The sequence below is a fragment of the Aphelocoma coerulescens genome, chromosome 8, assembly GCF_041296385.1.
Source record: "Aphelocoma coerulescens isolate FSJ_1873_10779 chromosome 8, UR_Acoe_1.0, whole genome shotgun sequence".
Lineage (NCBI taxonomy): Eukaryota > Metazoa > Chordata > Aves > Passeriformes > Corvidae > Aphelocoma > Aphelocoma coerulescens.
In genome coordinates this window covers 9141375-9167167 of record NC_091022.1, presented here as the reverse complement: position 1 = coordinate 9167167, position 25793 = coordinate 9141375, and the positions used below count along the sequence as shown (strand labels likewise).

The 25793-nt window shown below is 39.6% G+C and overlaps 3 protein-coding genes across 5 annotated transcripts in view; 1 reads left to right on the top strand and 2 right to left on the bottom strand.

The window, feature by feature from the left end:
- The window catches only part of RGS4 (regulator of G protein signaling 4), a 124770-nt gene that overhangs the window by 66264 nt on the left and 32713 nt on the right, over positions 1 to 25793 (top strand). The gene's annotated exons all lie outside the window — the stretch shown is intronic.
- Positions 4829 to 8752, bottom strand: RGS21 (regulator of G protein signaling 21). The gene is made up of 4 exons (XM_069022754.1): positions 8742 to 8752; positions 7306 to 7382; positions 5977 to 6143; positions 4829 to 5032 (listed from the first exon to the last, which is right to left on the bottom strand). Exons 1-4 carry the CDS (start codon positions 8750 to 8752, stop codon positions 4829 to 4831), a joined length of 459 nt encoding a protein of 152 aa, XP_068878855.1.
- Positions 15501 to 24553, bottom strand: RGS18 (regulator of G protein signaling 18). 2 transcript variants are annotated; one of them, XM_069022550.1, is made up of 5 exons: positions 24225 to 24553; positions 23443 to 23544; positions 20201 to 20265; positions 18998 to 19164; positions 15501 to 17106 (listed from the first exon to the last, which is right to left on the bottom strand). In XM_069022550.1, exons 1-5 carry the CDS (start codon positions 24341 to 24343, stop codon positions 16852 to 16854), a joined length of 708 nt encoding a protein of 235 aa, XP_068878651.1. In that variant the 5' UTR covers positions 24344 to 24553; the 3' UTR covers positions 15501 to 16851. The 2 variants fall into 2 exon arrangements, with proteins under 2 accessions (XP_068878651.1, XP_068878652.1); XM_069022551.1 differs by having other exon boundaries at positions 20201 to 20262.

Sequence of the window (25793 nt, the reverse complement as noted above, 5' to 3'; positions counted from 1 at the left end):
CCAGCACCTAATATTATAGAAGTTGAAAAGTTGGGAAAAAATTGAAAAAAAACTTTTCTGGGAGGTGTTTTTTCTCAAAATGAACAGCTTCAGAACACTTAAAGTAGAGCTTTTGGTGATAATTTTAGCACTGCTTGTCAGTTCACCAAAACACTTTCTGTTACTAAGTAAGTATTTCAGATTAATTCCGAATTACCATATCAAACAATTACTGCTCCTAGGCAGCGCACTATTTACTGAATGAAGGTGAGTATGCATGAGGATCTCTGTTTCATTACTCAATTTCATTTTTTCTTAATGAGCACAGGCTTCTTCATGAGTTACATGAGACCTTTAATTGGTGTCAACAACTGTGACAGCGCCTCTCTTCATGGTTTTTTCCCCTCCTTGTTTTTCAGTAAACCAAAAGGCAGAAAACATGGTTCAATTTCAGATCCATAATATGCTTTAAAATTTCCACCAGCACTGCACACTGTAATTATCATCCAGAAATAAAGATATTACAGTGATTTCATTAATTTAATTCCCCTGCCTCTATTTTGCAGGAGCCAAATTATATATGGTTAGGTTTCCCTTTCTCAGACATAGCAGTAAAGTCTAGATGTAGCAGTTGTTCTCCCCCAAAACACAGGGACTTTTTTAGTAAAAAATGGCTAATTTTCGTGTGTAGCCTTCAGAATTCCTGGAACTTTGGTATGTCTGGTTCAGGCTGGATTGTATTATCTTGTGAATGCCCACAGAGGTGAGCAGGGGCCCTTCCACTGGCTCATGGGCCATCATTCACACCATTTCTCACTAAAGATGTGTGGCGTAGAGGGAAAATAAAAAACAAGAAGTCAAGAGCCAGCTCTGATGTGCACGTGTAGGGAAGCTGTCAAATCGAATGTTTTGTAGCTGCTGCTCACTGGATTGGTTTGACCACACCTCTATTGTTGGCATTTGGATAAATTGCAGCAGTTGTTGGAGCTGTTTCTGCCTCTTTCCATGACTGAAGTTCATTTCAAAACCTGTATCCTCTAAGAGAGCTGAACTGCGTCAAGAATCACCCACAGACATCTCATCAAGAGAGTGCTTTTTATATAGAAAATTAGGGTGGTGTGAGGAGGGCCCTGTTTTCCCAGTGGAGAGCTCAGGGAGGAAGAGGATGAGCAGGTGTTAGTGAGCCATGGGGACAGGTCCCTGGACTCTGACATGAGTCCAAACCCCTCAGGAGAGCCTTGCACTGCCAATGGCTCACTGAAAATCCTCTTCACAGGTTATGTCAGTTCTTAGAGTGATGGTTGTCTTATTTAGCAGCAGACACTGCTCCAGGAATTCCACCTTCTAATCTTTCTTGTTTGGATCCAGATCCAAACAAAAGCCTGAGAGATTCTTGTACAAAGCCTGTAATTATGTGTGTCTGTTCAAGTATGTTTTTGCATTACAGTTTTAGCAGAGAATTTTCTGACAAAAGGGGAAATACTGAGTTTTCATCCCCAACATTTACAGAAATGCGCAGAATTTAACAAACCTTTGCCAAGACATACAGAGGAGTCTCACATAATCCTGTCTGCAACAGAAAATGGACCTGGCTGCCTTTGATTTGGGTTCCTGGGCTGCAGAACAGTCCTGTGTTGAGGACTAATTTGCATTTATTGTCTTTATGTACATGCCTCTTATTTTTCTATGAGTATTTTATAAATATAAAACATATAAAGAGAATGAAAACACAGAGTATCTGCCTTTAATTTTAAACCTGGGACAGTCCTGGCCTGATGTAATCGTGATGGATATGGTGGGATCTTTGAGTCTAGATGCTGTTGGAGCTTTAGGATTGGCACTGCACGAAGAAATTGGGATTTTGTTTTTTTTTTAATGTGGTATTCACTTTGCATTTTTTATTCTCATTTCTATTTGGTAGGACTTTTTGGTAAATCTACCTTTTTGAGCTGAACAAGATTGAGTCTTTTTGGCAAAGTTCAATCTAAATCCTCTAAATAACACTTCAGTGCTTGGCCTTTTCCTATGTCAAATTATCAGAGCTTGGATGCTAAGCTGTGACCTTTTTTTGGTGATGTAGAGAATGAAGCAGCAGTTTTAGACCTAGGAAATAAAGAGAAATAAAGACCACTGCCTCCCATCTTTGACGTCTGGGTGTTTGCAAACACTTCCTGAAGCAGATCTTTTATAATGCTTAAATGATAAGTTACATTACCAAAGTTTTCAGAAACTTGATTGATAAACTCCAAACCATTTCAATATGCTTTTGTTTAATTGAGTATGATATAGGCAGATAGTGTCCTGAGGGTTTGAAAAATTGCTTGCGAATGGTAAGCAAATTACCTTGAGATATATATGAATTTATGGTGATCATTTATTTTAATTCTCCCAAGTTTCATCTCAGATTTATCATCTGGAACAGATTAATAAAAACATTGAGAGGCTTGATCAACAGCAAAAGTTTAATTAACTTTGTCAATTAGGACTACCAAAGTTTTCATTAAGAGGCTATGAAATAATTAGTACTGTTAATTCACCCTTGAGTCAGAGATGCCCCCTAAAAGCACCATTCCTGTACATTTCTCTTAGAAACATTCTAGATTAATTGAAAATATGTTAAAATCATTCATGGTTCTTTACTGTGTAATTATTAAAACTAATATCTGAAATTCACATATATGTGAAAATATTAAGAATTATCTCCTATTTTGACAACAATTGTACCGTTGATCATGTGGACATTATGCTACCTGATACCATTTTTATATCATTATCAGAATAATGGCACACATTTTTTTTATCATGTTTGGCAATTTAAATATGCTTTTAACTTCTCCTCAGCTGTGTTTGCAAATGGCCAGGAACTGGAGCTCCATGGCAGCCATCATTCTGGCACTTTCTGTCTGCAATGGGGTAAAGCCAGAAGTGTGAAAACTTAGGAGGGCACAGAGAGGATTGTGAGATTTCACAACCACCCATCTGTTCTCAAGGTTCTTTTTTATCCTTAGGTCCCAAACGATTGGTAGCACAGAAACTTTGCCCTACTACGAAAAGTGGTGTGATCCCACATCTTCCTTTATGTGGGAATTTGCAATTTTGACAATGAGAATCAGGTTTGTAGGAAGGGCAAATGGCTTGCTACACTTCTGAGTAAATGCCACAATTCCGGCCCTGCTGGCTGCTGCCCGCCCTGTGAGTTCAGCCAGCAGAAATCCCCGGGGGCTGCGAGGCCCCGAGGCCGCACCGCAGGCAGAAGTGGCGATTTTCCCCTGAAATGTCACTGCGAGAAGAGTGGCAGCTGTGGCATGGCAAGAGGAACCCACATCCTCCTTGTAGCTTAACCTCAGCCATGGTGTTCACTTCTCTGCTAACTGCCAGTGCTGGGGCAGAAAGAAAAGAAGAAGAAATGCAGACAGCAAAAATTAATACTAGGTGATAGACTAGAAGTTGGGTATCAAAGAATAGATATTTTTTGCCCTACCTGCTTAAGATGTGGCAGGATTTTAACCTCAGTTCACAGCTGGAGGCTGTGTATGCAGGCTTTCAGGCTACTTAATGTCCTTTATGGTCTAAATGAATTGGTTCCTTGATGTAGTTTGATAAAATAGAAAGGATATTTTGCACAGAGGATGTAGTGATGTGTAGAAGGTATGAGCAGAGCTTCAAACAGGGAAAGATTCCGGGAGATTTATAGCAGCTCAAAAGCATCAAATTAAAATTGAAGATTTTTTTCTTCTTCTTCTTGAAAAATCTTATTTCTGTCTCTTGTATTTAGAATTTTTTTCCACAGCAAATGTTATTTCTTCCCTGTATGGTTTAAAGTATTTTTGCTTCAATACCATGACACAGCTCCTCCCTTCATCTAAATATATGCAATAAATCCTCTAAGAGCAGTGAATTTAATCAGTGTGTGCATCTGTAGACACCTGAATATTTCAGGTTCCAATCATAACTTGCTGGTTAAAGATAACACCATGACTAAATCCTGATTTACATGATTGCTTTACAGCCTAAACTGTTTCTTATGTCCACTTTTCTGCTTTAGCTGTGTTTTATTGAAATTAAATTGGTAAACGAATTTCACTGGTAACAATGAAATTATTTCTTCATGAGTACATGGGGACAGTACCACTGATATATTGGAAAAGCAAAGAAAATGGATTAATTGAAAATGTACAAAGAAAGATATACTCAGTTGTGGCTTTTTGCCAAAATGCCTAGGCAATTAATAATTGAGACTTTTCAATAAAAAAATTAAATTAACACAAGGAAAATTGAAGACAGCTGTATTATGAAACATTAATTTGCTCTGAATGCCAAGAACATTTGTTAGGAAGCAGCTGCCTATTTATCAAATATTATCATAGCGTGTTACCGACCATATTTCTACTTCTTCTGTTTTGAATTAGTATATAACATGTTTAAAAGAGGATTTAAAATTTTCTGCAAGCTACAAATAAGATGATAAATGAAAGAGTAAATGTATTCAAGTCACCTGAAAGGGATTTATTTTTGAGGCCATACATCTAAAGAGGAATCAACAGCAAACAAGAAAACCAAAACATTCTGCTTAAAAATGTCAAATCTCTTTGAAAAAGGAAGCAAACACTGCAAAAAAATAACAATGGCAAACTTTTTTATTAGGAAGGTAGCTCAAGTGCCTAGCATATTCCATCCTGACTATCGCTCTGCTGCTATTAGAAAGTATCATGTGCATTTTGTACTTAAAAACTAGCTCTCTCAGGTGATTCTTGAATGTGGCTTCTGCAATCACTTTAATAATCAATAATTATCTGTACTGAATTGCAGTGGGAGACATTATCAACTCATAAAGCCTCAGGTTTTTTCCTCACAGAAATGGAAGCCATCTCTTCTGATTTCTGTCCTGGTGCTTCTTTACCAGTTCCTTATACACTTCTGACCTCAGAAACCTGGGGAAAGAGTCTTTTGCCATGAGGCTGTAGATTGACCTCTGAGCAGCATCAAAGCAGCTGAGGGTGGGCTCAGAGATGTTCTCAGAGATGTCGTTTTTGGTATGGAAGTCAATATTGATCTGTAGGCAGAAAGGAGCATGAAACCAGTGTCAGTTTGCTTGGAAAGCTGAGGTCTGTTTGTGTACAGGACACAGTCTGCATTTGAATTTCCTCCCAAATAACCTGACTGATGCAAATAGGAAGCTCATCCCTTCCTTTTCTAGCAGACTGAATTCTTCATTTTATTTGGCTCTTAAAAAGATGGCATCACTGAAAAAGAGAAGGTAAAAACTTGCTTTTGATTATCTCATCTTTCTGCCAAACCAAATCTTAGGAAGTACTGAATATCAAAGAGTAAATTAAAAGTGAAAGTACTCAGCATAATTAGATTTTGGTCCTATGTATTTTGTAAGGATTTTTTGGTTCTTAACAATTATAAAATAGATTTCAATCATGTGTAAGACATGGGGACATCTAAAGCACTCTTGCTAGCAAAGACAAAAACATCAATGTAAAAGTTTGAGGTGCAGAAAATGAATCAAGATTAATAAACAACTTGTTCTTTCACAGGAAGCCTTTTTGAAATAATGATAAAATTGAATTCTGTGATGGAAATTTTTGCATTCTCATCATGTCAAAAATACCTATACAAAAGAACAAATGCAATCATAAACCTACCAATACTCTGGTACCTAAAATACAGTGAAAATGGTGCTTACTGCATTATGAAAAATGGTTAGAGAAAACAAATTATATTGAATATAAATTTCCTTAAAACTTCAGGTAGAAATTTCAGAAGGTGAGGTAAACTTATTGCCAGTGTGAAGAATGGAGAGTGTAAACCATAACGTCTTTGCTTCACAGTTCCACAAAATGTTTCCTACCTGGTAAATAATGAACATGAGAACGGGAGGTACAGCCAGGTGGAATTGTATTTTCTGTCATTCCTTGAGGTCTGGATCTGAACTTTCCACTTCATCCCTATCCTGAGTACCCAAAGCACATAGAGAAAAAACCTCTTTACCTCCTTTGGAGCATCAGCTTGTATGAAGTCAGAATAAATCTTTCGGGCTTTTGAGGCAATCTTGGTGGAGGATTTGGTTTTCTTGAAGTCCTCACAGGCCAGCCAGAACTCCACATTCTCTTCACTGAACTCTGACTTCAAAAATGTCCGAAAAGCTGCCAGGCCCTCTGGGGGAAATGTGTGAGATAGTGGGTGGAGGAGAATTGCAAGACCAGTGCAATTTATACACGTGTGTGTGTGTGTCTGTGTACACTTATATTTCTGCTGGGTATATACAGTGTAACCCATGTATCTGCCACTGTTTTGCATGTCAGCCAGCAGCCAGGTTTGAGAAGCTGCTGCAGGGGAAATAAAAAGGAGCTAAAATTATAGCACTGATAAGGGGACTAAGAGAGTTTTTCAATGAGTTGCTGACCAAGGATTGCTCCCAACAGCTGCCTGCTGCAGTTTGGTCTCTTATCACTTTGTTAAAAGGGGATCCTGGAGGTTTTGGTCTTCAAGAGGATTTGTAGTGGCCAGGAAATCAGAGATTTGAGGCTGACCTCTGGGTTAAGAAGCAAGCAGAAAGGTAGGTCACACTGTACTGGTGTGCTCCCCACACAGCTGAGGTTCCCTGCCTAAATGGTGCTTCCATCTCCCTGCAAGGAAATACTAAAACTTGGATAAAAGATGGACTCGTTGTTACTTCTTTGTTCCTCTTTTTAATTATTTTTCACTTTGAAGGGGAAAAAATGAAACAAAACTGTTTTAAAATTAACCCAAATCACAAGCTCTGAGAAAAGAAAGATGACAGTACCCAAATTTAATTGTGTTAATCAAGTTAATTCTATCCAGGAATAGTGTGGAGGCGCCCCAGCATCCAGGCCACAATGTTACTGCAGGGAAATGGGGCAGGGGTAAGGAAATCTCCAAGTTGCTTGTGATTTGTGGTGTCAGGTCTGTAGAAATGACATTTCTGGGAGAAGTGACTTCAGATATGTCATGTTTTGTTTGACTGGAAGTCACTGCACAACACACATATTTCTTTGGAACAGGAATACCTAAGAAAACGTCGGTTTTTTATGTAAAAGTATATGAAAAATGAAACTATTCAAGGGAATTTAGCAGTTACCTTAATAAAATCTATTTCAGAGCATTTCTGCCTGCCCATGAGCTCTGGCTAGAAGGTATATTGTGTTTGCAGCTTGGACAAACCTTTGAGGACAGCAGCTCTGGTTGGTTCAGTGCACGTGGGGAGCTGAACTGGAGAGCAGCACGAAAACCTGGCAGAAATGTTTGCAAACGGATGACACACGTTTTAAAAACATCTATTTTCCCATCACTTCCTACCTTTATTGGCTAGTACTGTATCCACAGACTCAGACCAGGCCATGGTTTCCCCAGCATTTGACCTGTGGAAACAACATCTACTCTTGAAAATAGCATTGTGATCTTTGCCCTGTGCAGCCTGTGGTGGCTGAGGGACTATGGTGTGGCTGGCTGCTAGGGAGAGCAGGGGGAGCCAGTCATCCTACCCTACACACTGAAAACCAGAAATATTTGACACTGCTGACTTGATTATTCATCCTGGAAATACTCATAATAGTTGAAGCTGGTGGAGCTCTAATAAAGCACAGGAGAGATAGGAAAGTTCTAGAGCTTATGCTGAATTTCTTCTCGAGTTCCAAAGGATTAAGCATTAATTTGTATGACACTTTTTGCTTGGAATGACTGGAATTGTCTAAAATGTTATCAAGCTAACACTAGTAGGAAACATGGGCCTCATACCAGCTTCTCAGTGGTATAAATAATTGAGTAAATTCATAGTTTTGGCTCTTCCTCTGCTGCTTGCTGTAGGCTTCTGCTAGACATGAGGGCAAACACTTTGTTCTCTATAATACTGACAGTTTTCTTAAAAAAAAAAAAAAATCAACACAAAAAAATCCCAAGCATGCTCAAATTCTGTAAAAAATATTTGATGTTCCTAAGGGGGCTGTGAGAGCTCAGCTGTCAAAACCCTGCTCTCTGAATTATACAGGTTAGTTTGAGAGCTGTGTTCTACCACCACTTCTCAGCATCACCAGAAATGGTATTTTCTTACTGCAAATTTATGAAGAGATTATATGACAGTGTCAGGATATTACGTGGCTGTAGTTATAATTATTACAAGGGATAGTGGCAGCAACACCTTAACCAAGCTTTTTTGTAGCTCTCAATTTACTTGTATCCAGCATGCAAAAATAATATTTAAGCAGGAAAAAACTGTGCATATCTATAAGTATATATAAACACATACATGAGGGAAACTGGAGTGCAAATATAGTAAGTCTGTGAAAACACAAATGAAAACTAAACATAGCATTATGTTGTACATTGTGAGACATCATGTGATGATGGAATTAATCAGCAAAGAGGTTTTTTTAGCAACAATAAGAAACTTTTATCAAATATATAACAAATTTTCAGGATTTTTATTAAATGTTTACTAGCTTTCTTGTCAAGCAAAAAATCAAAATGAAGGACCAGGATAAACCAGACAGTTCTGCTTCTTGATCTTATGGGCAATATTAATTGTTTTAATATTTACTCACCACTCAGAGAATGATCTCACTGACCATGTGAGACTTACTTGAATGGGAATGGCAAGCAGAATTGACAACAAGGGATCAAAATGGTCATGTCCCGTTCAAAGGGGGAAGGAAAATAAAGCTGTACAGATTATTCAAACTTGGTCATCCTGTCACATAAATCTCCTACGATTAAAATAGCCATAAACAGCAACTCACTTCACAGGCATTTTTTGTTCCACTGTGTGTTTGTCTGACTGTCACAGGGAAGGCAGAGTTTCTTTTTCTGACTGATCTTCAAGCTGAAGGTAACATGACAGCAGGAACAATACAGTTAGCACGTGAATAACCAAGCAGGACAACGCACACTGACAAAATGTTTTCAGCATCTTCTTTAAAATGATTTCTTTCAAAAACATGTCGTATTTTTTAACAGTGCTATTCACACCTAACAGTGGTCATGACACAAAGGGACTGAGGCCAATGGCAGCACATTCCTGCCCAGGAATGTTCAGGTCACAGGTGGTGGAGCAAGTCCAGAGAAGGGCAACAGGTGGTGAAGGGGCTGGAGCACAGGTCTGGTGAGAAGCAGCTGAGGGAGCTGGGAGTGTTTAGCCTGGAGAAAAGCCCCAGAGGGGACCTTGTTGCTCTCTAGAACTGCCAGAAAAGGGATTGTAACCAGGTGCAAGTCTATTTAATTTGTCTCGTCTCTTGATAATTGTTCTTACATCCCCCAGCTCTTTGCTTCCTCTGTGTAACCCTTGCTGTCCCTCACTCTCCTGAGCAAGCAGGCTTTACTGATTGATTTCTTGACTCCCTCCAAATCTCATCCTGAGGCCAAATCCTTTACTCACATTACTCAGATTCCTGGTTCTCAGTGTCTCCACTTGACATAAAATTCCAGTGGTTCAGGAACAGGGATCCTATCTTGCAGACCAAGGGATTTTTGTCTTCTCGGTTAAAATATTTTACACCTAGTAGAGCAGTCTTAGGAGTATAGGTCCTGTTCGATTTTTCTCTATAGTACAGTCACAGACAAAGCTGCCTCCTGCCTGCCTGAGAACATCTTTCTTATTTTAACCATGTCTATCTTCTGAGGGCAGAAATAAAAACCCAAGCACCACATGCCATGTTTCACCCTTAGCAATGGTAAGAGGTTATCCTTATCCTTACCTTTTGTAGATCTGTAAAAGAAGTTTCAGGCCAATCTATCTGATGAACTTCACATGGGACAAAAAACCAGTGAATCTGGTCAATTGTGCTCCAGAAAGATGAAATCAGATGGAAATAGATCTGGAGAGGTGCATTACTGGGACGAGCAGGAGAACTGAACTGTCTTGCAGGAGAAGAATAAAAGACCAGTTTGTCTCTAAGATGAAAGCAGAGAGGAGCTATGATTGCCCTCTGTATACACAGAGGTAACCCGGTGAGAAAAAATAATTATTTTAGCATAATGGTTATAGAAAAAACGTATATAAACAGCCAGCAAACAAATTCAGGCTGAAAACCAGAACAAGGCTTCACAAAATGTTGTTTTTTACAGTCTCCCAGTAGATTTTTTTGCCTTTTCTATTCCTCTGTACTTTGGAGATAGAGCTTCACATATTTATGAGATTATTTTAAATTGTTGTTTTATTAGCAGAAAACTAGAAATGATGACCCAAGATAACCCTTTCAGTCCCACGTATTACTAAAAAAGATTCCTGGCAGCAAAATACGAATCCTTTCTCTTAATTCCTTATCTTTGCATCTTCTTGCTTCTAAACATTATAGCAGAAGAACAGAAATGTTAATTAACATCCTGATTTTCTGCTGTGATTCTTACTTTGCTTAATTGGTTCCTTTCTCTTATTTCAAGAGTACATACTCTGTGCCAGACAGGACCGAAAGCCTTTCGTGCATTCTGCTAGGGAGACTAACCTCAGCATCTGCATTTACATCAGATCCTTTGGGCCTGATTCAGACCCAGGCTTGAGCTTTGGTGAAGGGGAATAAACATAATACAAAATCCAACCAGTATTTCTCTGAGAGCTCCTGGCCTGGAAGAGTGTAAATAGCTACAACCTGCATTTTCTAAGTGTCATGCCAGAAAAGTCAGTGCAGTTGTGAGGACAGAAGTGACACCAAATTAGGCAACTTGTAATTCTTGGCTGGCTCTATTCATTTCCCCATGTCTAATCCCAGAGGTTCTACCATTTACCCACCTTAGAACTGTGATGGTAAATTAACTTAATTTGGCTGTGAGAGGGAGGGTTGCAGGATCTGTGCCTATTTTTTCCTCAATATCAACAGGTGATATACATTTATTTCAAAACAAAATCCCAAATAGGGGCCACAAATGCATTTTTTAAATTTCTGTTCTAATAGCCTGATGTCTGAGTGATGCAGACATGAACATCTCTTAAAGATTTTCTGGGCTGGTGGATATTTTTCAAGTCAGTCTTAGCAGCCACAGAACTATGCTAAAAACCAGGAATATTCTAGCACACACAATGACTGGATGGATGCTTTTGCATTTTATGGGGTACTGCTCACAATTCACAAAACCACAAAGAAGCTATGAGGGATTCTCACCACTGCACAACATTATGTCAGTGACTGCTCAGTCTATGCAAGCTGAAAATATTTCAGGTACACAGCAGGTAACAGAGTTCTTGTGATATTTATTCCGGGGCAATAACAATAAATTCGCTAACCAAAGTTAGGCACAGCCACTTCCTCCCATAGAAACCAGCTGGTTGTATTTCTCTGTGCTTCCTCTGCTTGGAACTTAATAGTGTCTGGAGAGAAACTCTGATATTTCACTGAAATGTCATAAGGAGAAAAGTGATCTCAGTATTAAAACAAATGCATCAGCTGCTTGTGCAAGTGTATTGGCTATTCATAATAAACAGTATCAAACAGAAGGAAATATGACTATGTAGTAGAGATGGGCTGGAAATTGCATGTAGAATTAGTGCTAAACTTTTTGTGAATCTGGGCCCGGCTGACACTGCTGGACCCAGCTGACACACACCGCTGCAGCTTCAGTTCACTCACAGCTGGGACTGGACTTGCAGAGTCACTCAGGCCCTTACCTGCTCAGCTAATTGCAGGGTATTTTTCACTTTATCTGTCAGCCTTCTGGCTTAACATTTCAGTAACTCTCAGGACTGGGCTATGGATTTTTGAGTCCTCTGCCTTTGATGACACAGGAGAGCTGGAACTGTAGGAAAGGGAATGTGGATCTGACTAAACATTCCCAACTTTGTCAATATTACTTGCTAAGGACCACTGATTTATTAAATATTTAAATCTTCAGAACTTTTAGGCTCACAGCTTGACTTTTACTGATGCTCAGCTTTTATTCTTTAACTATCTTTAGGCATTAGTTTTGCTGAGTTATCTTCCTTTATGAAAAGCTATTGGCTGTTGAGGGGCATGAGGCCTGTTATTTTTTGTTCCTCTGACCTAGATACTAATCACAGCAGACAGTCTAAAGCAACAGTACATGTTCAAACCATTGGTTTATTAACGGAAGAAATCATTTCCTTTTATGTACATTCCTAAAAGGGCTGCCTTGTACTCACCTGAGCACAAAGTGAGAAGAGCTCACATTCTCCAGTGGATGTGTTGGTGTTTCCTGGATCAGGTTCAGTGTGTTAGCACTCTTCAGCACCTGGCCTCTGTTAATTCCATTCCATGCCAAGATTTGCTTGGGTGGTGCTGTCCTGTATAAAGTAGCCTCAGCAGAACGAAAAGTCACCGTTCTGCTGCCCCAAGCAATCGAAGCCCACAGGGACTTGAGTGCATCCCTTATGTTGGGAGAAGCCAACACGATCCAAGCACTGCTGGCATCCTAAGGACATGGAAACGCCTGTCACAGGGGGATGCAAATACACCTTAATCACAGCACTATGTAAATGCCCGCCTTCCCACAGCACTGCACAGCATGGGCAACTCACAAAATAATTATTTTTCCATGTGAATAACTCTGTGTGTCTCCAGTATGCCACAGAGTTGTTTTGCATAAGAAAATGAGCTGTTATTTTCCACCCAAGCAAACTATGCCCTTCAGGTGAAACGTTTTGATTTCAAGAACAATCTGTCAAAATGTTTTACAGCGCTCTGGGCTCCTCATACACAGGATTTCCAAGTACTGTACAATCACAAACCCACATTGGAAAAGAACTGGAAACAATTCTCAAGAAAATGTCCAACCAGGAAAAACTGGAATAGCATTAGCTGCAGAAATTTAAAATGAGACCAGGAAGTTGTGAAGAAACAAGAGTCTCTTAATTATGAGCTAATTTTATGGTGAAGACATGAGAGTTCAGAGTTGTTCTTTTTTAGGCTTCAGCCTTATCTTCCGTCCTGTTTGAAAAATCTCCACTGGCTGCTGTAGGATTGTGTTTCGTGCTAGTTAATTTTAGTTACCTTTCATGGAGAAGGCAATGATAGAGGCTGGATTGTAAATCTCGGAGTCCAGATAATTTCTTGTAACACATAAGGGAGAATTAGGAGGAGGTTACACAAACAGATTCCATTTAGGAAAGGAGAGAGAAAAGCTTTGGTATAAAACCAGAGGGAGCTTTTATGAGACCAGCCCTAAGTGATCAGAGTACAACAAATGGAAGATAGCAACACAGTAGCAAGGAAAAAAATAAAAATGGAAGCAAGCTTGGGTGGTAGATAGAGGAAATACATTTTTATCTTTGGCACAGAGCCACACAGGAGCTTAAAGGGCATTTGATTGAGGCATTTGACTAAAATGCAAAGAACTGAGTGGGGTCTGGGATAGGCAGCTGAGCAGGGCATAAATTCATGAGCATATGAATCACTGATGAGAGGAAGATGATTTTCTGCAATTTTTTTCTCAGCTGAGGTCTTTGGCAGCCTGTGTGGAAAGGAGAGGGAACTGCATTCAAAGCAGTAGCTAATTAAGGCAGGCTGAGCAGCTGGGGACAAAAGGAGAGGGAAAATGATCTGCTGTTTTTCAGTCACTCAAAAGTTGTAGCGTGTAAAGGCATGCTATTGATTGCCTGCTTCACCTGAAGCTGGAAATCTGTCTTCTTCTTTGAGATTCCTTATCTTAGATTTCATTCTTGCTTCTTGTCAGTTGAAAAATCAATCCAGTTGTCTTTTGTTCAGTAACAAATCCACAACCTGAAGAAAATATGTGGTCGTGTATTTCCATCTCCCTCAAGTTAAACGAGAACAGCAGATCGTAATTCAGCCAGTTTAAAGTATCTAGTTAGACTGAAGTGTTGAAACAGGAGGCAAACCTTTGTGCCACACGAGACAGCAAATTGTTTCTTTCATACTTTGTTCTTGAGACTTCACCAATGTAAGGAGTAAAGTGCAGTGTTTGCGCAGGGTAAATTATTTTCTTGGCGGGAGGAATATTTTGGGAGCTCTTCCTGAACGCTGAATGGCACATATGAATATAAAAAGCTGCTACACAAAACAATCCCCAATAAAAATACTTGCCCAACAGGCTTTGCATATGTATTATTTGCATTAGGGCAGCTCAACGACAAGATTTACATAACTATGGCACTGATTCTGCCAAAACTAGAGAAGCATGACTGTGTTCTCTGGTACTGCCCAAAGGTTTGTGCAGTAAATACATCTGTGTACAGCCAGCCCTGCCTCTGATCAATGCTGGAGCAGCATCACAGACTTGTACTAAATCCATGCCTAGTTCATCTTCCAGGGCTGCAGTAGAGCACTAAATACTAGAGTGCTCATTTTCTCTCACTAAAAGGAGCCTCTTCTAGAAAAAACCCTTTGCCAGATAATTATGTCATTTTGGTTTATCTTTGTGTCCTTTGCCTTCCTTTCTCTGAGTTTATCTTGACTTTCTTTTTACAGTAGTTCCCATGGCGTTAGTCTGCTGTAAATTCAGTTAGGGTTCATAATTATCTTTGGCAAACACACATGCATAAATAGCTACCAGGAATATCTTATTTGTTTGTTTTCACTATAAAACTCATAAGAGGGACTAGCACTGTCAGTACCGCAGACTGATGGGTTTGAGGAAGGCCTCCCTGGAGATAAGCAAAATTTTCCATGTGTCTGTGAAATGAAATAAAGGGCGCCTGCTGACTTCTATTTATCATTGCAGACCCTTCTGACTAACAGCTGGGCTTTTGCTAGCAAGAAAACGTCTTACTCAGGGTACTGTATTTGTCATGTGGTTGGATTTTGGAACAGTATGAAATACTTGTATTTTTTTCATTTCTTTCTTTCGTGGCAATCCATCCAAGATATGGATTCTCCACTGATATGAAGGGACAAAATCTCACTAGGGCAGAATTTAGCTGCAAGTGTGTAGGTCTTACATCTATGTGGAAACAAACCCACAGTTAACACTCAGGTGGGGCTGCTCTCAAATCTGTTCCCTTCCTCCAGCAAAGATCCTAATACATGACACGGGAACCTGCATATTTTAAATACCTGAGAACTGGCATTCAGACATAGTTGGTGATATTAGAGATTCTCTCATCACAGAATCCTCAGAGTTGGAAGAGACCTTCAAGATGTAGTCCAACCATGAACCTTCCCCCACCACAACCACCCCTAAACTGTACCCCCAAGTACCACAGCCAGAGGCCTCTTGAACTCTTCCAGAGATGGTGACTCCGCCACCTCCCTGGGCAACTCATTCCGGTGCCTGACCATTCTTTCAGTGAAAAAACCCATGTGCCCAGGTTCTGACTGTCAGAAAGAGCACGTGCCTGGTGTCTTGAGATCAGGGGAGGACAACAGAATAAACCAGCAAGGATCATAGTTACAAACGTGTTTCTTCTCTGTTCCCCAGGTAAAGGTAAAAAGCTTGGGATTGTGGCTCAGCAGCGTTTCCTGGTGAGTTTGGACCTCTTTGCACAGTAACAATTTGATTCACATGGCAGTGATTGCAGCTAGAACTGAACCTTAGGTGAAGTCTTCACATCTTCCTCATCAATGTACCAATGATAAATCAAATCCTGACAACTCTTTAAACAGATCAGATTTATTGAAATCAAGTGAAGCAGACAGGAAAACCTGCAGATCCAGCACTTCATATACACCCCAAATTAACAATAAACACAAAATCCCGTCCTCAGGAACTGCAGCTCTTCTTCACCACTTACAGAAGGGGGAGCGGAAGGGAGAAAGCTTAAATTCCACGAGAAGCAACTTAACATACAAGTCACTGTTACAACTAAATTCTGCAGCCCCTTGCTAAACTGAACCAATGTAATATTTTAGGAACTGCCCCAAGGTTCAAGGGATATCTGCATCAACTGTGAAAGAAAAGGACAGAACAACTGTGTGTGTGACTAGAAAAATAAAGTCTGTCTTTGACAGTAAAGAAATAAAAAGGGAGGTTTCTCCTTCCCCTTCTATAACCTACAGAGATTATATTAATGACCAGTAGAACTGAAAGTTAGTCTGCCTGCATCCAAGAGCTGCTAATTTTCAGATACATTTTCAAAATAAAAGGCAGAAAAAAAATTAGTACAAAGTTTAGTAACAAAGTTGTTATACCATGACTATTTATAAATAAAAGTAGGAATATTTTATATACATATATATAGACGTGACCTGGTATTTAAGGGTACACATTGTATTAAAATAGCTTTCTTGGCCCTTTGTTGCTGCTCATTTAGTTGCAAAAAATGAGAATATATGTATTTGATGCCAAAGCTAATATATACAGCATAACTTAAAAATAGAGAACAGACACGTTCTCTATTCACAGAATAAGAAAAATGTACCCCACAAAAATTAAATAGGTATTTTTATGTTCCTCTTAAAATAGGCAATGGCTACATTTTAATTATACATTTAATTACGCAGTGTCTTTAGTTAAAATTTATGTAACTTTGCATTATACCTAATAATGTTTCTGTGTGTTTTACAGTATGAGAAAATACCACAAATTCTCTGTGCTTAGTGTAGGAAATATTGCAGAAACATAAATATGTGCAAAGGCTGGGTATGGAGATTTGAACTGTGATGAAACTCCGGCCTAAATGGTACAGGCCCAGGATACGTGTTGGATAATATCAAAAGGCATTTTATGAGACGCTTTTAAGCAGGAAATTCAAATTTTTCCCCCAAGATCTGATCACAGCTTTTGCCTGAGTTGTAAAAGAATTACTGTATGAAAACTTTGCATTATATGACTTGCCAATATGTTACCTCCTTTTCTATGAAAGTGACATTCTGCTACAGAACTCTGACCTGGTGTAAGTGCATTTTATTTTGCTTTACCCCTTATTTATACCTGCTGAGGATTTCGATTTTAAAACACACACAAGTTGCTGCAGTAGCTGGGATTTGTGAGGGCTGAGCTGTCGTGTTACCACACAGTAAAGTCTGGCCGTACACCCTTGAAATCATTGACAGTGAAGGAGCGGGAGCGTCTCCGAAGGGTGGGACGGGCGGGACTCCTCCCCTTCACCAGGCTCAAGTAGGGGTCGGACCGCAGGAAGCGCGGGTAGCTGTCCTGCTCCATCAGCCTGTACACCGTGGTCTGTGCTGCATCAAAGGTGGTGGGGAGGGGCTGGCCAATATTCTGCCTTGTGACTTCTTTGGTGTGAAAGTCCAAATTCACCTGGAGGAAGAGGAGAAGTGTATTTGTTTACTGTACATTCATGCATATCCTCTGTTATTATCCATAGCACTGACGCTGTACATTGGTGAGAGTTTTCTGATAAGGGGAACTCGAATCCCCCACACAAGAGGATGTCAACACCACAGAATTCATGTTCAATGACGGCTGTCAGAAAGTCTCCCCAAATGTATCATTGCACCTGGTAAAACAGAAGAAAAGCTCTGATATTTGACTAAAAGTGACTTTCTAACAGTGATCACCGTATAGTTGCAGCTTCCCAGCTTTGCAACACCAGACTGTTACAGAACTCCCCTGTTCTCATTTAGGGTTAAAGTAGAACTTGTTCTAATAAGATGATACCAGTGAATATTAAACATTTCTGATTGCTGTGTCGTTTGAGTAATAGGAAGGTGAGGAAATTCTAATAAAATTTTAAAACAAAATATTTAAATGGGTCTCTGGAGGCTTTAGATTGGATAAGCATATCAAAATGACTATTTTTTCCATGTGCTGCTGCATTCATCCTGGGAAATATTTAATTGTATGAGAATTTTAATTAAGTAACAGGCACTAATTCAAGCACATTCTTTTGAAAAATAAGATAAAATATATTGAAAAAATTGTTGATTCAGTCAAAAAGTGACTTCTATAATGTGCATTTCTTTTCCTCCCTGAGAGGCACCTGTCATTTCCATACAACTAGTTAGAACAAATAGTTTAGAACTAAGAGCTGAAGGGCAATTAGTGATGAGAGAAGGGTCCACTCATCCAAAATTTTATGATCCCATCAAACTGTAGGCTCAGAAATGTGGGTATAAAAGAGTTCTGCTGGACAAGGAGCCGAAGAAGAGCTGCAAGCCCCAGAGCTGTGTGGTCTCAGCTGTCAGCTGAACCCAAGGGAGGAAGTCACACCAAAGCCAAGTGCCCGAGGCGAGCCACAGCACCCACGCAGCCTGCACCGAATTCAAGTAGGGCAGAGAAAGAAATTGTTATGCTGCTGTGACTTCCCTGCCCTGTCCCCTCCTCAGCTTTCCTCCTGCTCATCTCTTTTCTTCCATCAGTCTGAAGCATTGGCAGTGTCAGCACTTGTTACCTGTTCAGAGCTGCTTCCCCTGCAAGGCACATAGCAGGGAGAGAAATGAAAAGGAACATAAGTCCTTGAAAGTGGGCATTTCCTAGGAAAAGCAGATCTGTAATGTAATCTATGGGAATTGCAGGTGGAAACTGCACCACTTTGCAATCCTTTCACTGAAATGAGAATTACACCTTTTTCATCCTCGTTACAAGGAAGCAGAAGTTACTGTTTAACTTCTGCAAATCTGGCAAATAAAAAATAATAATACAGGTATTGGCAAGTGACATATTTGATCTGCTCAAATGTGATAGAATTACAGGAAACTCTAAGTCCAAAAGACCTATTCAAGAGGCTGCTTCTGATTTCACTGAAAAGTTCATAATCTCCCAAACTGTTCATCTCCTTCTTAGGGCAGGCAAAAAATATTCCTTTTGTTCATTCATGAATCCTCTCTAACACACTTCAGTAAATCGAAGAAGTTGTAAATATGAGAACTTTTTTCACTCTTATGATACTACAAAAAGGCCTTAACTTTGGTGAGGATTGTCATACCAACATGTTTTTGTGCTGACAGTGACATACCAAGGATACACAATTCGAGGTAGAGGGGTGGAAAAGGGAGGAGTCAATCAAAACAAGCCCATGCTCCTTCCAGAGTTTTGACTTTATCGTTTATGATACAGTCTTATGTCAGGGGACTGCATAATTAACTCTTGAACCTGATTCTGGGCAGGCACTCCCTAAAAGCAGATTTCATCAGATGCACACAATTTCCCCATTGTGTCAAACACTGTGTATAATGGAGGGTGTCTTTACCTCTTTTGGAGCATCTTTTTGTATGAATGTTTCAAAAATGGTCTTGGCTTTTGGCAGAAGTTCATGCATACTTTTGCTTTTCTTGTAATCCTCGCAGGCTATCCAAAACTCAATGTTCTCCTCACTGAACTCACTTTTCAGAAACTTTGTGAAGGCATCCAGCCCAGCTACAGAAGGGAAAGTTGAATTCCATTAAAAATTATATCCTCATCAGACAGTTACTCTTTTCAAACAGTCTGTGCAAGGTAGTAAAATGTTTTGCTCCCTTGAAATAATACCACATTACAGATAATTATCTTGAAATACATAAAGGTTTTTCAATAAGTGCAACTTTTCCATTATGATCCTGGAAGTCTCATTACAGAATTCTCAGCATCAGTAAAAAAACACTACCAAGATCTCATAAATTTAGAAAGAGAAGTAAGCAGAACATGTGGATGTATGCGGAAGTGACTGACTTTATTCCATCTGAATTTCAATTTAGGTTGAGCAAAAGACTATTTGAATCTTTGCTCATAAGTAAACTCTCCTCTAGCAGCAATTTAAAATGGATGGCTTTCAGCATCCTTATCACTTGCTTTATCCTGCTGTTGTTATGCTGAGGATATTTCCTTTCCCAAGATACTTCATCTGTGGAAGTAATGCAATGGCGTGGATGTGAACTGTTCAGGGAACAGATTTGAAAAGCACACAGTGTCCAGCTCTGCAGCTGAAACATACATGTGCCCCTCCAAAATGAAGGCAGGAACATATGTGCATTTGATAATTATGGGAGCAGCAGGACCTCTCAAATGCTGGCCAGCTTGGAGCTTGGATCCAGTCACTGGCTTAGAAACAAACTGTATCAGGAGTGACAAAGTCTTTTCTTAAGTACAGAGAACATATTCAGTCAGGAATATCTGAGCAATATTCAGATTAAATGCTCCTGTTTACTGAAAGGACTCTGCTGTCTGCTATATTACTTTGTTCAATAAAACACCCAACTTAAAAATTATTTTCAACTATTTTCACAAGTTGACAGCAAGCTATAGCCTAAGAAGATGAGGAGAGCAAGAAACACACTCTGCTATAAATGACCCACCATACCTAGTTTAAGCAACTGCCACATCTGTTTAAGGGCGTAACTGGATTTTATCATTTTCCATCCTTTACCATCCATTTTCTATCCTAACAGTCTGCATGGAGAAGGAAAAAACTACTAACCTTTCTCAGAAAGCAGTTTGTCAAAAGACTCTCCCCACTTCACTGCTTCTTCAGGAGACACACTGCTTAAGAAACAGAAAGGAGTTTTGAAGAATTGTTCATATTGTGCATTTAGGAAGCTGTGTAACATATGTCATCTGCTACCATTGTGGCTCAGGGCTGTTTCACAAAGCCTTTAATTAGATCCCTTCACTAAAGGAGACCATTCTCTTAGGGACTTCAGGAACATTTGCTTTCATTCTTTTCTGACATTTTTTTCCTGCAGAGTCATACTTATTTCTTCATAAAAACATCAGAGCAGAGATTTTTCACTGTGGTATTTGTGTTGTCCTACTAATCTTTAAGGGAATTCAGATCATGTAGCGTGGTAAAACTCGTAAGGGAAGCAGGTCTTGTCAGCTATTTAAACTTGAGATATTCGTGCAGAGATGTGGTTTTGAATATGCTCACTCTGAGGCTGTTACCACAGTCTGCTTTTAATGAAACATGCAGAACTCTATAGCCTGAAGACAAAATTGTAACAATATGGTTTAGGTGTCAGTCTTATAGGGCAATTGCACGTGTAGTCTGGTTTCTTTACCACAAACATTTCAAATGTCACGTTATTCTGAGACACTGTGCCTCATTTACAAAACTCCTCATATTCTTCATCAAATATGTCAAGTTGCATGTGTTTCACTTTGATTTCAAAAATTGTGCCCTAGGAAACAGCAAAGAAAGGAAAAAAACCACCTCACTTCATTCATGTAAATACAATTTTGGGGAACCTACTTTTTGGTGTTGTATACATTGAGCCTGAATGCACACCTGAGCACTCCCTTGGATTTTTAGTAGACCAGAACTGGAATAAGCAGGAGGTGAGCTGTATCCTGCTAGGACTAGGACTTAAATTTTCAGCCTGAAGGTGAAGTCAATTTTTATCAAGTGCTTTGTGGATATGGATGTTTAGAACCATTTTCATTCCAGGGCAAATCACAGTACTCTGAAAGTATCAGTAAGTGACTGGTCCCAGATTAGTTGGTCAGATCAACTTCTTATGGACTGAACGTTTCTGGAATATGATCCCACTTCCTCACCAAGGCTTGCTGTTCTGTTGCCTGATTTACACAGTTTGGGCTCCCTTGGCAAAACCCACAGGCACGTGAAGTTTAGATGAAAGGAAATTCCAATCTCTTTGGGAAGGAATTTAAGCCAGTAATGACCCTGGGTTTGCACAGAACTCAAAAGGAGGAATTTTTATATTATTATTTTAATAGGTGTCACAGGTTTCATAGCTGAAGTCATTGCTTGAAGGAATGAAAATTTTAACTAGGGAGGGGAAAACTGTTCATGAGGAGAGGTACAAATGCTGGAGAAATGAAATTCAGGAAATGAGCATAGGCTGGTAAAGCAGGGGGACTCTGGAGTCAGGGAAAACAAGACCTCACTCCCTTACAGAGTTCATTAGTTATGAGAATTACAAAAAGTACCCTGAACTGTGTCGACTGTGGGTTCCTGTAACTACAGAAATTGTTTTGGTCACAGTGAAAGATAAAGCCTTATGATTTCAGACCATATACTCAGCCCACAAAGGCATGGAATGATGGAGAAGTTCTTTGCTGGGCTTGGAAACTCCCAGTGTGAGTTTCTGTTTTTCCTTCAGAATCTGCAATAATCCAGTAGCCTCACAGACCCCCAACCCCTGAGTGCAGCAGTGAGTTTGTGCAATAACAGGCAGAAACCAAGATTTGTTCAGCTTTGGCACTTTCTAAATATAAGAAGAAACTAATTTAAACAGATTAACATTTAAACAAAAGATTAACTTTTAAACTAACAGATTAATTAGCTTTTCTACTATCACCCCAGTTTCCACCTGCAGTTTCATTAAATTCTTTCTACTTATTTTAGTAACTCTGTGTGAAAAATGGAAATATTAAAAGCTAAGTAAATCACTTAACAAATTTCAAACTATTATTTCACTTTATTATTTGAAAAATAGTCATTTTCTTTTTTTTTGTTTGGCTTTTTTTCCATTTTTGACAAATATAATTGTCACATCTCTCTAATCTATATATAAAGACCAGCAAAAATCTACAAGTTTCTCTTCCATACAAGAACAGTCAAATCTCTGTTAGTCAGGCACCAGCTGAGAGTAACACGGTAAAAGAGAGCTGGCTGAGTGAGGAAGTGATGGTGTGTTAAAAGGGGGAAATTCCTCAGAGAATTATTACTGCTCTGAAAGTGCCTCTTCACAGATTGTAAGAATGCAGCAAGTGGCTGTACTTTGTGTTAAATACCTGGGGTGTATGAGCCACCCAACTCTGTCTGCATGCAGGCAGCTCTGCTTTCTCTTTATAGATGCAATCTTAGAATGGTTTTACGTGTCTGGAACCAGGATATCTCAAAATGTGAGCAATAAACATGGCCTGGTTATCCAGATGCACTGGTGGAAGTGTTTAGATACCCCCTCCCCAGCCACTTTTCCATGGCTTCTAGAAGCTGAGTTTGGGCCCTTAGGTGACTTCTGCCATGTGCTCACAACTAGAAGGGCTTGTAGAAGCACTGCTGGCCAAAGCAGGCAGCTTGGTCCCGAAGTGGGAACTGCTGAAACAAGACAAGAGTATGGTAAGCACTGAAGTGTTCTGGAGTGGTCTGTGGTGGAAAGAAAGGGCCAGTACATTTTTTAGGCCATGGTGTTGCAGAATTTTACATGTTCCTTCTTCTCACTCAGGACCTACAGATGCAATTCTTAATGTATCAGTGAGATCTTGGTACTCCATTGAAGTGAGGAATTAAACTTATTGAAGTATGCTGAATTTTGGAGACAAGAGTGTTCAACCAATTACTGCAGTTACTGAGGAACTAAAGGCATTCAGTATTTAACACACATACAGCATTTGCACAACCCAGAAATCTTTGGAAAAACTTGCTTTGCAAGGAGCTGTATGATTTTCCTGCAAGCTGCATTTCTGAGTTGATTATTGCTCTGTATCATCAGTTGACTCATACAAATGCTGCTGGCACAAGGTCTAAACCTCTCTCCAAGTGTCTGGGGACCAGTGGTGTGAAAACACTCCTGGTGAGTTACCCTGATGAATACCAGATAATTCTGTAGCATTTGCATCCTTGGGCTAGATGGATAACTTTTAAAAACCTTCCTCTCTGCCCAGTCTGAGCCCACACACAGGTAGAGGAAACCTCCTGAGTCACACAGCCGCTTCTTGGAAGGAATCCCCATCAACTCAGTCTTTTACCATGTTTACCTTGCTGCTTTTGTCAAGTTTCCAGGTTTGCCAAGATGATCACCTTCATGGAATTCAGGCTTCTGCAGGAGCAGGCTCAGCCTATTTCTCTTCTGCTTAGCTCTACAACAGAATTGGAGTAGCTTTTCAAGAAACCTTGTTGAAAATTGGTTTTTCCCTCTCAAGCATTTTCTGCTTCTGCATTACAGATGTCCCTATTTTCACTTACAGGAATGTTGGTGTTACTTCTCCTACATATATTATTCACATTAATGGGTTTTTCTTCATAGCTTAGCACAAATTTACATATGAAGCACTGGCAAAGAGAAATGGAAATCCTTTCATTTTCAGCATCCTTTTAATTTATTTTAAAGACTTAGGGGCCAAACTTCCCATTAAAGAACATAAACAGTTGTCTCAGCGTCTTCTACTTTTAATGTTTCGCAAAGAAAAAAGGAAGTATTGCTTCCTGTCATTTGAAATTTTAGAAAAAAGCTTTCCCAGATCCTATTCAGGCTTTAGAGAAGCATTTCTCAGAACTTCTTGCAATCTCTCTTTCTTGGTATTTTTAGATCATTAATTTGATGTGTTTCTTGTCCTCAAAAAAACAAGAGTTCTTTGAGACAACTCTTCTTAAAGAGTTAATATTTTATACATACATTTTCTAGGATTGCAGTTTGTGAGTTCTCATACATATGTCAAAAATAAAATTATCTGTGCCCCAAATTCACCCCCACAAGCTATGCTAGAAGAATCCTCCATGTAAACAACACTCAGAGGGTCGGCATGACCTGAACACTCACCCAGGCTTGTTCGCCTTGTGTGGCTCTTCCTTAATCGCTGATTTCATGACTTTGTAATAGGGTTTATCCTTCGAAGCAGAAATGTTTAGTTGGGGGAATAAAAGAAGTGGGTTCTCCATCTTCCTCTAGAGAAGCTTCCGGAAAGGTTCCTTTTGCTTCCTCGCCGCTGGGTCCGTGCTGCTCGGGCTCTCACATGCTGCCCCAGCCCGGGCTGCCCCAGCCGGGCCCGGGGCCGTGTCCAGAGGAGGTGGTGGCAGAAGGTGGCTCTGCACCAGCCCAGGCACTGCAGCTGTGCCTACACGAGCCTTTAACTCTAAACCAAGTGCAGCTCTTGTTTTACCCTCGTCATTTGGGGAAGTGAGACTGCAACTTTGCAGGGCTCACACAGGCAAACCACAGCCAAGAGCGGCGGCTGCTCTGTGGAGTTAACCTCCTGCTAGGCTTAGGGTGACACCAGCACATGCTCCCAAACACCTGCACATGCTCTAGTCTCCTAAAATTAACTTAGTGACACACCAGATAACGTACACCTTTAGCTTCAGCTCTTAGAGGTCCCATCTGCCCTTAAGCTGCCCTCTGCAGCCTCAGTGACATATGCTGGACACAGTTCCATCTACAGCATGCTGACCTCAAATTCAGGGTTTCTCAGGGTTTCCTCCAAGCTTTGGTTGATCAGTCATTTTGCAAGCAGAGATTTTAATTTTTGCACCATTTTTCAGAAATGAACCACCTACTGCTAATATCCAGTTTGTCCACTAAACACCTCCACTTTAACTTCTCTATCTATGGATTTATTTTTACTTGCAATCTCCCATCCAGGATAGAAAGTCTTTAGTTCAGAAAAAAAAATCCATGGCTTTTTAAAAAATTTTATTTTGATACTAAATAACCTAAAACTTCTCATTTCAGTTTGCATAAGGTAAAAATGTATTAATTTTTGAGTCTGATCAGCACAAATTACCTCTTCACATACAAGTCTGTTGTCACTTAAGTTTCTTGGGTTTAAGTTAATTTTTGTTGGAGATGTCATAGCAACAATACATCTACAAAAGAAACATCTTCAATGTTAGCTGAATGAGGCACTGGAAAAGGTTAAAATTGTGCAGTAGTGAATTGATTAAGAATTAAATAGTTCTCATGTTTTAAATGGCAGTGTCTCATTTTGATTACTCAGGTAAGACACTGAGCTTTGAGGGGAAGACATGACCTCACTACCTCCCATAATTTTATTGAGTTCTACTTATATAGGTAGTTCTGGTGAGAGTCCCACTGTGGTCTTTTTCTCGTGACTTGTGGAGCTGAGGAGGATGGGAATGGGAGATACTAATATTCAAAAGAAATTTTTTTAAAAAATGGGATTCTGCTAGGAATCCAAATTTGTAATATATTAAAAGAAGAAAAAGATATTATCTATTGTGATTTTTTTTTTTTTTTAAAGAGTGAAAAACTGAAAGAAAAGTCTCATGTACTACATATGTGATGCAAATTTTAAAATCAGACTGAATGGGAAATAGTGCACAACTGCCTTTTGTAACCCAAGGGATATTAAGAAGCAGGGTTACAGTTTAA